This window comes from Lepidochelys kempii, chromosome 9, assembly GCF_965140285.1.
Source record: "Lepidochelys kempii isolate rLepKem1 chromosome 9, rLepKem1.hap1, whole genome shotgun sequence".
In the NCBI taxonomy this organism is placed as follows: Eukaryota; Metazoa; Chordata; order Testudines; family Cheloniidae; genus Lepidochelys; species Lepidochelys kempii.
Genome location: NC_136388.1, coordinates 61,804,714 through 61,819,311, shown reverse-complemented (window position 1 = coordinate 61,819,311; position 14,598 = coordinate 61,804,714). Strand labels below are relative to the sequence as shown.

General features: G+C 43.5%; 1 protein-coding gene across 1 annotated transcript; it reads left to right on the top strand.

Moving 5' to 3' along the window:
* The first annotated feature begins 3,134 nt into the window (after nt 1–3,134).
* Nucleotides 3,135–13,709, top strand: LOC140917563 (glutamine amidotransferase-like class 1 domain-containing protein 3, mitochondrial). Its single transcript, XM_073360678.1, has 4 exons — nt 3,135–3,298; nt 7,481–7,652; nt 10,578–10,779; nt 11,425–13,709. Exons 1-4 carry the CDS (start codon nt 3,191–3,193, stop codon nt 11,615–11,617), a joined length of 675 nt encoding a protein of 224 aa, XP_073216779.1. The 5' UTR covers nt 3,135–3,190; the 3' UTR covers nt 11,618–13,709.
* The last annotated feature ends 889 nt before the right edge of the window (nt 13,710–14,598 follow it).

The window sequence follows — 14,598 nt, the reverse complement described above, 5'->3', positions numbered from 1 at the left end:
GCTAACAAGCACACCCTCACTCTCTGAGCAGCCCTGGGTTCCGTCATGTCTCCTGATTCCTCTTAATTCCTAACACATTTAGAAATGCCAACACTGGCTGGTGTGTGCACTGCTGTAGTTAGCTGGATGGAATCAGGCCTGCTCAAGGGTATGCGATTATGCCGCCCCCTGCAGGCTGCCCTCCAAAGAGGACACAATTCCATCCAGCCTGGATGTCCTATGTCTTTTTCTCCCACAATAAGAATGTCTTCATTGCCCCACTGCCTTTACCACTGAAACAGCAGGTACTGGAGCCCTGGCCTATGATGGGGTTTAACCCTTGTAACTCTGAGCCCTGTCAAGCGAACTCCAGTCTTACCTGCACTCCTGTGTTGACATGGGGTTAGCGGAAAACTAAATCTTAGCCAACATGAAGCCAGTCCAAAAGGGAACCTGGCAGAGAACTGGAGAAGATGGTTGTTACCCTTCCAAATGTTCCTCAAAGCACGTGGCACTGCATAAAAATGGGAGAGGGTGAAGTCCTGTATACGGATACTCATGGGATGGCCAGATGTGTGGGACAGCTATCCTAAATTCCAGTGGGAGTATGAAGGGGGCTATGAACTGCTCGGCAAAGGCATTTTAAATGCCAAGAATAGCTGCGATCTGCATTAGAACGTCACATTTTCTTTACAAGAAAGTAGCTGCCAGGTCAGACCATTGTCCATTATGTGACGGTCTGTCTTATAAAAGCAATGTCATGTTAGTCTGAGGAGTTAACAGATAGGATAGTCTCAGAGACACATTTACTGAGGAGTCACTTGATGAATACAGCCTGCAAGAGAAGCGAGGGGGCCATGGCAGAACAAGTAACAGCCACAAAAGGCAAAGACGCTCAGACAGACCAGAACCAAACAGCAATTCAGGTGCTCACAGTGTATCATGTGTCTATTGGATCAAATCCAGATATGGCCTTAAGTGGTGATGTTAGTTACACATCAAGTGGAAGTTGGTCAGAAAACAGTGATAAGCAGGGGCCTTAATAGAGCTTTGTGGGAAAATTTCTACTGCATTGGCCAGCAGTTAAACACTCCCTCCCACCGATTTGCATCTACATAATTACTAACATAGGGCCCAATCCTGTGAGGAACTGAGCTCCTGCTGAATCTTCATTGACTTTAGTTAGATTGGGGGCACTCAGCACTTCTTAGGATTGAGGTCATGATAACAGCTGAGTATGACCAAATGTTAGTGTTTTTAAAGGCTCCGAGTTCTGTGCTGTGCTTCATCCCAGAATCTCCCCTCTAGAGCAGTTTAATTCCCCATTACTGCTCCCAAATTGGTTTTCATTAAACGCCTGAGGCAATGATTACATTTAATTATACTCACCCCTCTTTGACAGCATAATGCCCTTTCGAGTCAGTGGGATACCTTTGGACTTGTTTACACTTGAAAGTTAATTCAGATTAACGAAGAGTGTGAATTTAAAGTGCCATAGCTATTCCTGATAACTCCATGTGTAGACACTCTTACCCAAAGTGGATTAAAATAATCTTGAGTAAGGCACTCTTAACCAAGAGTAGTTATTCTGGAATACATGAATAGCTATTCTGGAGTCACTCCATCTGTAGACAAGCCCATTCTTAATTGACTTTAACAGGGTTTGGCTCAGGCCCTAATATACGATAAACAGGTATGCAGTGGCATCAGCACCATTTAGCATGGGGAGGTATTGTAAAATGGGAGACAGCTCGGCCAGTTTGTAACATACGCAAATGGATTATGTTTGCAGTGTGCACTAGATTTGTTTGGATCTGCCACCGTTCCCATGCTATATCTACTCAGTAATATGACTCCATCTAACTGTCTGAAGGAAGAAGAACTAATTATTTTTTCAACTACAGCATGACTTGGCAGTTTTGTATCTAAACCAGGAAGGAGTGCATTTGCACACTATTTGCATCCATAGATACCAGCTGGGTTTTTCCACACCCATCATGCAGGTTGCCTGCATTGGGTTTAGTAAAAGCAGCGTAGGGACCAAATGTGCATTGGGATTAAATGGACCTTAATTGGACTTTTCTCCGTCTCTAATGTTTACGCTGCTTATTCTGGTTTATAAATGGAATAGCCATGAACACATAGTGCCTGGTGTCATTGTTTTTTAAAGTATGCCAGTAATAACTGCAGGCACAGATGCTGTGGTGATGGGCACCCTGTACATACTTGTAGTAGATAATTAGCACCCCAAACTGTATTTTTGTTAAGGAAAGGCTATATCACAATAGAGACCCAAACAAGAGGTATTTCATAAATAATCTCAGGAGACTATCTAACAAGTACTCCTTTTCTTTTTGCGAATACAGACTAACATGGCTGCTACTCTGAAACCTATCTAACATTATTTAGGGATGCTGCACGAGACTTACCTGCCTTTAAGGAATGGAAATGTAGGCATCTCCTCATGCTGAGAGCATCCCTATAAAGTGAAAGAATGGTGGGTGTATCATAATGATGATTGCTCAGGTTGATGGATTTTTCCTGGCCCTTGCCTCTATAACACCACTTTTACTGCAGTCAGAGGAGTTACATTAGCGTAAAGCTAGTGTGAAGGTTCAGAGAACCGAGCCCCTTGTGTCTAAATTCATGGCCCAAAGGCCAGAGAATTAACGTGTCGGTCTGTAGAAAGCCTGCTGTGTGGAGACTGAGCTTAGAGACAGAGGACATTTAACAATGGAAAGGGAACACTGCCTGTGCGGCAAAAAAAATTAAAAAGTACATCCCTGGTGTCCCTGCACTGACTGGAGTGGATTTAAACGACGGGTGCACTTGGCCGAGTGCATGGCTCTGTTACATGCCATTATACGTATAAAAGTCTCTGTGCATTAGTCTGCAACACAATTGATAATCGATTGAGAAAGGAAAGATGAGCACGGGTAACCAACAAACAGCTCCGGCTAGCTGGGAATTGCCCCTGTGCCAATGCACAAGGACAGCTAACAAGGAGCTGCTGATTGCACAACATTTATGTACACATCAAAGCCTGCTTTGGAGAAATAGAAAACTTCCTACCAGTAAAGGGCTCTGTCCAGCCCATACGGCCCCACCTTGTCCTGGGGCGGGATCTCCTGCTATAAAAGGCTCAGGGCAGTGAACAGAGAGACACAGCAACTCCAGCCTCCTAGAGAATCCACCTACTCTGAGTCTGAACATGTGCAAGAAGGTAGCCATTGTTCTGTCCGGCTGCGGGGTGTATGACGGCAGTGAAATCCATGAGTCTTCTGCCGTGCTGGTGCATCTCAGCAGAGAGGGGGCACAGGTAAGAAGCACTCTGGCTCTGGGGCCCAGGTCTATCTTGGCTATATATCCTTTTGCCCTGGGCTGCTCTTTACCATCTCCTCCACTGCAGAAATTATTTTTGGAATCATTGGAGCAGTAAGTCATAGTTTCCTTAGGTGTTATTTCCAGCTGCTGCTGAGATAATCAAATTGCCCTAGTGATCAGGTGGTGGGTGCAGTACAAAAATCTAGATAAGAGACTGTCTATCTATCAAGATTTGTGTACTTGTACCCAGATTTGTGTACTTGTACTTGTATTCGTGTACCCAGAAACTTGATCACTACGGGAATGTGATTAGAAAACCTCTAGGTAGTCTCTTATTTCTATACCTTTCTTCTTCTATCCAGAGCTCACCACTTTAGCACCCAGAACTCTTGCAGTAGAATTTGGACTGACTGGACTCGATTGTACACAAATCTCTTTGTATACAAATTGTATACAAAATCTAAATCTCTTTAAGCAATTTCCCTAATATGTCCTCCTCTGCTATGCTGCAGTTCTAGTGCTCTTTTCAGCCTAGACATTTGCTCACTTCTGCAGTTCTCTCTCTGTTTCTTTTAAGTGGCCAGCTGCCACACCTGCTTTTTAAATTCCTTTTTGAAGCAGAAAATAAAAACAGAAGCCACTGAAAGGGCTCTTGCCAGTTAGTCTGAAACAGAAAATCATAGCAGGCAGCAAGAAGCTGGTAATACAGAATTAGTAACTGTAGCCAAATTGTCTGAGTGCAAGAACACTGCCTGAGATCACCCTTTGCTCCCAGCAGGGGACAAATCTGGGCCCAATCCTCAGCTTCTATAAGTGATTGTTGCTCCATTAAAGTCAATGGAACAATGCTCTTTTACATCAGCTAAGGATCTAACAAAGATTTCAAGGTTCACGTTCTCAATTCCTGTTTACAAAAAAAGGTGTCTGTCTCTCTCTTTCTTCAACTGTATTTTCTCCTCTTGTTTTTTTCCTCCTGTATTTTTCACTTTCCCTCTTACACAAAACTGAAAGACTATTCAGAGTGCTGCCGGTCCCTTCTTCATCCCTTAACCTAAGGAGCCCTCTGATGGAGGAAACTGGTATAACTTTTCCTTCATAAAGGTTAGGACTATTTTTCCCCTTACTGGTAGGGAGCTAGTGTACTGTAATGAACTTTTACCCAGGGTGATACAGGGGAACTGAAGCTCCAGCTCTCTTTTGACCCTCCTTTAGAAAGAAGAAAACCTTTCTAACTGAAAGAAAATCCAGCATCTAACAAATTGTAACAATCTTGCTGGAAGAGGATTCCAGCCTTTGTTGTTCTTGGTTTTTGGGGAGAAGGGCATTGCTGCTCAGTCTTTTTCCCTCCCAGCCTAAGCAGTGTGGCCACATTCTGCTCTGTTACCCTAGTGAAAATCTGGAGTAACCCCTTTAAGTTGTGTGAAACTATTCCAGATGTGTAGAGGTATAGCTCCACTGAAGTCAATGGGTCTGATTTTTCCACGGTATTACATCAGTTTTGGACTAGGGTAATTTCAGCAGTTATACTGGATTTGCATTGGTGTAACTGAGAGCAGAATTTGGTCACTATTTTAGTTGTGTCGTATGGGAGCTTTTATGGGAGTAGTGAAACAATGAGCCCATTTAGCATTGGCCATTTCCAGACTCCAGTCTTACCTAGGACAGCCTCAGGTGATACTTGTTTGCAGTGTTGTTGTAACTTGTAGCCATGTGTGTCCCAGGCTAGTAGAGGGACCAACTTCTGAAGAAGAGCTCTGTGTAAGTGTGTCTCTTTCACCAGCAGAGTTGGTCCAATGAAAGAGATTACCTCATCCACCTGGTCTCTTGGGTGATGCTTATTTCAAAGGAATGAACAGGCTGGGGGCAGTCCTATCTCTTTGTCTGACACTAGCTCAGATTAGCGCTGAGAGAATAACAGGTTTTTTGGTTCACTGGCAATTTCAAAAAGCCCCCCAAAAAATATTATTTTGGGTAAGAACAAGAAATATTTTTTTAGGGCTGTCAAGTGATTAAAAAATTAATCACAACTAATTGTGTGATTTAAAAAATTAATCATGCTGTTAAACAATAATAGAATACCATTTATTTAAATATTTTTTTATTTTTTTACATTTTCAAATATATTGATTTCAATTACAACACAGAATACAAAGTGTACAGTGCTCACTTTATATTTATTTTTATTACAAATATTTGCACTGTAAAAAACAAAAGCAATAGTATTTTTCAATTCACCTAATACAAGTTTTCTAGTGCAATCTCTTTAACATCATGAAAGTTGAACTTACAAATGTAGAATTATGTACAAAAAATAACTGTATTCAAAAATAAAACAATGTAAAACTTTACAGCCTACAAGTCCACTCAGTCCTACTTCAGCTAATCGCTCAGACAAACAAGTTTGTTTACATTTGCAGGAGGTAATGCTGCCGGCTTCTTGTTCACAATATCACCTGAAAGTGAGAACAGGTGTTCTCATGGCACTGTTGTTGCCGGCATCACAAGATATTTACGTGCCAGATGCACTAAAGATTCATATGTCCCTTCATGCTTCAACCACCATTCTAGAGAACATGCGTCCATGTTGATGACGGGTTCTGCTCAATAACGATCCAAAGCAGAGTCAGATGCCACAAGCAGAAGGCTGATTTTTTTTGGTGGTTCAGGTTCTGTAGTTTCCGCATCTGAGTGTTGTTTTTTAAGACTTCTGAAAGCATGCTCCACACATTGTCCCTCTCAGAATTTGGACAGCACTTCAGATTCTTAAACCTTGGGTCGAGTGCTGTAGTTATTTTTAGAAATCTCACATTGGTACCTTCTTTGTGTACTTCTGCTGTGAAAGTGTTCTTAAAACGAACATGTGCTGAGTCATCATCCGAGGCCACTGTAACATGGCAGAATGCGGGTAAAACAGAGCAGGAGACATACAATTCTCCCTCAAGGAGCTCAGTCACAAATTTAATTAATGAGTGTTTTTTTAAATGAGCATCATCAGCATGGAAGCATGTCCTCTGGCATGGTGGCCGAAGCATGAAGGGGCATACGAATGTTTAGCATGTCTGGCACGTAAATACCTTGCAACACTAGCTACAAAAGTGCCATGTGAACGCCTGTTCTCAGTTTCAGGTGACATTGTAAATAAGAAGCAGGCAGCAGTATCTCCCGTAAATATAAACAAACTTGTTTGTCTTAGCAATTGGCTGAACAAGAAGTAGGACTGAGTGGACTTGTAGGCGCTAAAGTTTTACATTGTTTTGTTTTTGAGTGCAGTTATGTAACAAAACAAATCTACATTTGTAAGTTACACTTTCACGATAGATTGCACTACAATACCTGTATGAGATTAATTGAAAAATACTATTTCTTTTGTTTATCATTTTTACAGGGCAAATATTTGTAATCAAAATTAATAATATAAAGTGAGCACTATACACTTTGTATTCTGTGCTGTAATAGAAATCAATATATTTGAAAATGTAGAAAAACATCCAAAAATATTTAATAAATTTCTATTGGTATTCTACTGTTTAAAAGTGCGATTGATCGTGATTAACTTTTTTGAGTTAATTGCGTGAGTTAACTGCGATTAATCGACAGCCCTAATTTTTTTTTAATTGTTGGCAAATCAAAAAGTTGAAATTTTCATTTCAGGTCAAACAAGATGATGTTTTTTGACAAAACTGATATGTTTTGTTTCAGCTTCAAATATTTTAACGCATTTTTAAATTATTTAAAAAATAAAATCAAAGGAAATTTTGAAATTAAAAGTCATTTCAAACCAGAAACTTGAAATGTTATATTTTGAAAACACTGAAACAATTTGACAGTCAACATGAATTCACACAATGTTTCAAGGTCACCAAATCTGCATTTTCACTGAAAAAAAAGTCCACCCAATGCCCAAGAAGTTAAAAAAAAAATCTTATTGTGATAATCATATCAATCATCTTATCAAAAAATCTTATTGTGACTATCATATCAATAGCCTGGTCACTGGTCGGCATTTGAGCTCAGAGGGTTGCTCAGCTCTACTGGCATATTGCTGTTGTTGTCAAATTCCCTCTAACTCAGCAACCAAACCACCCTCATTCACTACACAAAGTCTGATACTGCTTTTAGGAACCATACCCAGCTGTTAGTCTTAAGATAACAGACCTTTCCATCTCATCTGTCCCAGGGGGAGTTCTTTGCTCCAGATGTAGAGCAGATGCATGTGGTGGACCACGTGAAAGGGCAGCCAACTCAAGAGAAACGCAATGTGCTGGTCGAGAGTGCCAGAATCGCCAGAGGCAACATCAAGGACCTAGCCACGCTGAACGTCAAGGAACTGGATGCCCTGATCATACCAGGTAGGGCTGATTGCGGACTCCCAGCATGGGTAAGCAGACAAGCACTAGCTCTCCTCATCCTAGTGGATTAAAAATAGCAGTGTGGCCAGGGCAGCACAGGCTAGTTGCATGGGTCTGTACCCAGAGTGTTGGGCAGGATTGTACTCGAGTGGCTAGCATGAACCGCCAAGACCACACGCTATTTTTTGCATACTAGCTCAAGCAGAGCTAGAGTGCGTCTGTCTACCTATGCTGAGAAACACCCTCTCAGCTGATGCGTAGACATCTCCTTAAAGATCCCATGGAAGGGAGCAGCTCTCCATTGGCATAACCTGGAGAGGCCCCACCATGAGTCACCAGGAAGAGGAGTTTTTTTGTTGGTGGTGGTTTTTGGAGGGTGGGAGAAAAAGGATTTGTTGCCCTAAAAAAAAGCAGCAGCACACTAGGAGAGCTGCACTAATAGACTGCTTGGCATAGAAGTGATTTGATGTGACTTCTGTTTTAACTGGATGTAGAAGTGAAGGTACTTATTAGGGAGAAGAGGAGGAAATAATTATACCCAGTTCTCATCTAGAGTTTTTCACTGGTAGATCTCAAGTGCTTTACAGAGAGCATCAGTATCATTATCCCCATTTTACAGATGGGGAAACTGAGGCACAGAGAGGTGAAGGGACTCACTCTAAGTCACCCAACAGACCAATGGCAGAGCCAGAACTACAGCCCAGACCTCCTAAGTTTCACTTCATAAGAACATAACATAAGAATGGCCATACTGGGTCAGACCAAATGTCCATCCAGCCCAGTATCCTGTCTACCAACAGTGGCCAATGCCAGGTGCACCAGAGGGAGTGAACCTAACATGTAATGATCAAGTGATCTCTCTCCTGCCATCCTTCTCCACCCTCTGACAAACAGAGGCTAGGGACACCGTTCCTTACCCATCCTGGCTAATAGCCATTCATGGACTTAACCTCCATGAATTTATCCAGTTCTCTTTTAAACCCTGTTATAGTCCTAGCCTTCACAACCTCCTCAGGCAAGGAGTTCCACAGGTTGACTGTGCAATGAGTGGAGAAGAACTTCCTTTTATTTGTTTTAAACCTGCTGCCCATTCATTTCATTTGGTGGCCCCTAGTTCTTATATTATGGGAACAAGTAAATAACTTTTCCTTATTCACTTTCTCCACACCACTCATCATTTTAGATACCTCTATCATATCCCCCCCTAGTCTCCTCTTTTCCAAGCTGAAAAGTCCTAGCCTCTTTAATCTCTCCTCATATGGGACCAGTTCCAAACCCGTAATCATTTTAGTTGCTCTTTTCTGAACCTTTTCTAATGCCAGGATATCTTTTTTGAGATGAAGGGACCACATCTGTACACAGTATTCAAGATGTGGGCGTACCATGGATTTATATAAGGGCAATGAGATATTCTCCGTCTTATTCTCTATCCCTTTTTTAATGATTCCTAACATCCCGTTTGCTTTTTTGACTGTCTGCCACTGCACACTGCGTGGACGTCTTCAGAGAATCCACGATGACTCCAAGATCTTTCTCCTGATTAGTTGTAGCTAAATTAGCCCCCATCATATTGTATGTATAGTTGGGGTTATTTTTTCCAATGTGGATTACTTTACATTTATCCACATTAAATTTCATTTGCCATTTTGTTGCTCAGTCACTTAGTTTTGTGAGATCTTTTTGAAGTTCTTCACAGTCTGCTTTGGTCTTGACTATCTTGAGCAGTTTAGTATCTTCTGCAAACTTTGTCACCTCACTGTTTACCCCTTTCTCAAGATCATTTATGAATAGGATTGCTCCTAGGACTGGCTCTTGGGGTACACCACTAGTTACCCCTCTCCATTCTGAAAATTTACCATTTATTCCTACCCTTTGTTCCCTGTCTTTTAACCAGTTCTCCATCCATGAAAGGATCATCCCTCTTGTCCCCTGACAACTTAATTTATGTAAGAGTCTTTGGTGAGGGACCTTGTCAAAGGCTTTCTGGAAATCTAAGTACACTATTTCCAATGGATCCCCCTTGTCCACATGTTTGCTGACCCCCTCAGTGCTCTAGTCTGTGGGCCACACTACTTCTGGTCCACCACAGTACCTGCCATGCTTCTCTTTCCTTGACTTTCGTAGACAATATCATCAAGATGTACCTGGTACAGCCATTAGCACAGACAGGAGAATCACAGAGGGGTAATGGAAGAGCAAATGACGAAAAGCTCAATCACTCCTGAACCTGTTGTAACTAATGGAAGTGTGGCTGTTGACTTCAGTGAGCACAGGATCAGACCTTAGATGAGGATTTAATTAGGAGAACTATTTTGGCAACATGTTGCACCATAACTTTAGAAAAATAAGAGAATGGGTTGGTGAAGAAAGCACTAATACATCTCCAGATGAACTCTGTTTAGAGACCACGAGGATTCTTTGCAGTTTCTATTGGCCGGTAATTGGCAGGTAAGGCTTACAGCCTTGTTTGTACTAGTTTGCCAGTATAACTACACCAGTCGAGCTATATCAGCAAACCCATGTAGCAGTGATGCAGTTTATACTGGCAAAAGAGTTCTGGTGCCAGGACAGCTTATACCAGTTGCCTGAATTAAATAAGCGATACTGAATAAGGTACTCGTCAACTGGTGGAACTGTCTCTGCTTTTCTTTTCTTTTTTTTGCCGGCATTGTTATATCTGTCAGGAGTGTGATTTTTTTTTTCCAATACTCCTAACTGACTTAGCTATGCCAGGCCTAAGAGGGAGCTGCAGGTATTCAGAGGATGTGGTGGCTTGCTGAGGTTTTACTGAAATATGTTTGGACCATGGATAAATGCCACACTGCACTAAGTCCACTTAAGCATTTTAGTGAAATAGCTGAGTTGGCAAAAAAAAATCCTATATTCAAACAATCACCTATTTTTAACCTGTTTCCCTATTCTGAGGTGGTTTTGGAGTGGCTAAGAACCTCAGTACTTGGGCAACACAGGGGAAGAACTGCACGGTCTCTAAAGTTGTGGAGGACACTTTGAAGGCATTCCATGCTGCCAAGAAACCCATTGGCATGTGCTGCATCTCCCCAGTCCTGGCAGCCAAAATCTTCCCAGGATGCGAGCTGACAGTTGGACAGGACAAAGAATGTGAGAAGTAAGTGTCGCAGAGCCCTAGTGCAAAATCTGATCCTGAAGGATCAACGCAGCACACTAGTCCACCTCTCTCACAACCCAAGGGTAGGAAAGACACCAGGCTATTGATTCACAATGCTCATTGTGTCATTTATGGTACATACTGCCACAACACCTCTTCTCCTCTGCTAATCAGGCTGAGAACATCGCAGTAAAGGGCCTCAAAGCTGGGGCTGAATTATCCCAGTGGCAGGAAATCTATTGTGCTATCTGCTGTTTGAGGGAGAGTTAACTTGTTTGAGAAGAGTTGGTCAATAACCCAGTACAGGTACATGGCGGGAGGGGGGCTTCCTGTAGCTTTACCATGGGACGCTAAAGTCTTAATGTTTAAATTTACTGAGACTTTTTGATTACTTTAGTGAGGAAGAGGGAGCATATAAAGTTTGCATAATTCCTTGACTTCTGAGGAATTTCTCTGCCACAGTACACACTGTCTTTCACACAGTAGTCTCTTACCTGAGGGGTATTTATTTAGCAATGGCAGACGCCTAGCTACTGCTGTGGGGCACCTAATGAGAAAGGATCCTTTCCATCTAAGGCCTTGGCAGCATCTCTCTGTGTCAGGATCACCTACATGCACCTGGTTTTTTCTCACTTCTTCCTTTAGGTGGCCCTATGCAAAGACTGCAGAGGCCATGAAGGAACTTGGCTGCAAACACGTGAACAAACACGTAGGTGAGATTCATGTGGATGTGAACAACAAGCTGGTGACAACCAGTGCCTTCATGTGCAACGCCCCAGTCCATGAGGTCTATGATGGTATTGGAAAGATGATCAAAGAAGTGCTGAAACTTGCCTGAACGCCTGAATACAGAACATGTTGGAAAATTGTGGGAATCCAAGTCTTCTGAAATAAACTTCAGACATATATCGATGGAGAGCAGCCACTGAGAGTGGGCCACTGCTCTCCTTCTCCCTACACCCTTGAGCCGCAAAGCTTATTTCTAATATCACTAGGCCCTTTCCCATTGGACCGCTGCTAGCTACCAAGGAGGGAGAAATCTAGACCAGGGGTTCTCACAACAAAAATTTTGGTGGCCTCAGAGTGCGGCCACCAACTCTCACTGGTGGCTGCGCGGACACTTTTTTCATAAAATACTTAATTAACTTTAGGAAAAACAATTAAATATGCACAGATCCACATCCAAATCATTATAATGTGTATTTGTAGGGTTTTTTGGCAGACTCAATAACAAAAATAATGCTATCTCCCCCTTTAACCCCTCCCCCCCACCCTCCATCCACAGCTTAGTGGGTCCTGGGGCTTGCTGTGAAAAGTGATATTCGTATATTTGTTAATATCACAGCATACTTAGTAGCTACCTGGGAGGCTATGAAAAGTGATAAGTGATATTAACAAACATGGAAGTATCACTTTTCACAGATAGCTAGTAAGTCTGCTGGCAGAAGTGATACTTCCATGTTCGTTAATATCACTTTTCTCAGAAAGCCCCAGGACCCATTAAGCCCTAGTTGGGGAGGCGATGGTGGGATGGATGCGGGGCCAGGGGAGGCAGCAGGGGCCTGGGGCGATGGGGGTGGGTGATGAGCCCCACTGTTGCATGGCCAGAGCCAGGGCCTGGTGTCTGCTGCCGTGCAGCCAGGGCTGGGGCTCAGTGCCCGTGGCCAGAACCTAGAGCTTTGGACAGGAACTGCATGGCTGGAACCAGGGATCGGAGCCCGCTGCCATACAGTCAGAACTGTCATTCAGCGCCCATGGCTAGTGCCTGCCGCTGCACAGCGAGAGACCAGAGTTGGATGCTGGAGCCCAGAAATGCATGGCTGGAGCCAGGAATCAGTGCCCACCCTGCATGGCTGAAGCCAGCGCTCACTGCTGCACAGCCAGGGCCAGGGGTTAGCACCTGGGGCCAGCTGCTGCCACCATGTGGCCGGAGCCCTGGAACAGAGCTGTGGGTCAGTGCCTGCTACTGTGCAGCTGGGGCAGGGGATCAGTGCCAGGGGCTAAGGCCACATGGCTGGAGCCCGGGGCCAGCACCTGCCACCGCACAGCAGGAAATAGGGGCCAGAGGGCAACTGAAGCTCCATGGCCAGAGCTGGGGGTCAGCACCTGCTGCCCTGTGGCCAGAGCCAGGGGTTGGCACCCAAAGCCCCATGGTTGGAACCCACTGCTGTGCAGCTGGGGCTGGGGATCGGTGCCTGTGGCCAGTGCTGTGCAGCTGGGGCTGGGGATCGGTGCCTGTGGCCAGCGCCTGCCATGGCACGGCTGGAACCCGGGACTGGAGCTGGGGGCCAGCACCTGCTGCTTCTAGTGGCCTGACACGTAGCAATTGTCATTAGGTGGCTATATGGCAAAGGAGTTTTCTGGGTTGTTCCAGACTCCGAGGGATTGACCTGAAATTTCCATCAGTTTATCTAAAGTCCTAGAATTTTGATACTAATGGGCTTTTTTCCCTTCTGAGATATGATACATCTTTGCCAACATATAAAGGGGTGTCACACACAAACATAATGCTTCAGTCCCTCGGAAACGGCATGGAATGTAAGCTTTGAAAGTTTCTTAGACATGCGGACATAGACAGTAAAACCTCTAAGGAGGGAGCTATTTCCTATCAAAACTTCATTTTTGACTTTTTCTGTGGAACTTGGAAGCCAACCCAAGAAAATGTGTGCACAAACCTCCATCCTCAGAGTCCATCATTCTCCTCCTCATCCAGGCAAAGTTAGACTTCCCTAGTCTAAATCCCTTTCTGTCATCTATGGTTGGGAAAGAGTATTTAATTTTTAGATGACTTAGATTCCCTCGAAAGACACTGCGGGGCTTGTATTCCCAAGAGACCCTAACAACACTGATAACTAGAGATGAGCTGGTATTCATTATTCATTATTCAAAAACGTGTCATTTCTACTGAATAAAATTACAAACATCTTATATATGCTGGCCTCTGTTTGATTGAACACCAGAATTTATTTTTGTATTTCACATTATATTAATGAATACTGTGCATTACATTGCTTTGCCTTTGCTCCAGCAGAATGGGGATGGAGGGAACTACCAGTTACATGCCCTGTGAAAACAATCAAGGCAAGAAGCTTAACCGGTGACCTGATTACAGTCTATAGCAATGGGCCTGCACCATTGTTAGAATTTCTTTTGTGCTACAGGAGACAAACCTAGTATAGACACACACACGATTCATAGAAACAAATTCAAATAATACAACCACAAACTGGCTTCCCAGAATGTGGTCAAACATACACCCCCACTTAGCTAGAACTTCTAGGGGTATCTTAATTTCTTTAGCCAACTGGTGAATGGACAGCCACAGTTAGAGAGGTCCTGACTTAGCAGATCCAAAATGATCCCCCATAAATCTGGTCTTGAGAAGTGCTGCACATGATATAAAACTGTAGATAAGCTTCTGGAATTTTGGTTGCTTTCTGCTAACTAAATATTTTCCACTTATATAGCAATCTGCATTCCAAAGGATCCTGGAGTGCTTTGCAAACTAGATACATTTGGCACCCTCTGAAATGCAACCATCTCTGGGGAAGAGGATGACCCAACCTGCAAACAAGACACAGCACCACAGTGGAGATGAAGGGAGATTTTGGCCAAAGATCACAGGGCCAAACCTCTGCTCTCATTTAAACTGCCTTTAATATCCATGCAGACCAGACAGGACCTCAATGTCATAACGTGGTGCAGCCCTCCTCCCTGGACAGACACTAGTCTGTTGTGACTGGACCCAACCTCTGATTCCTACGTGCTCTTAAGCTAAATGGGTCTGATCTGACCTTGGTCACTGTTCCTAGCTCTGAG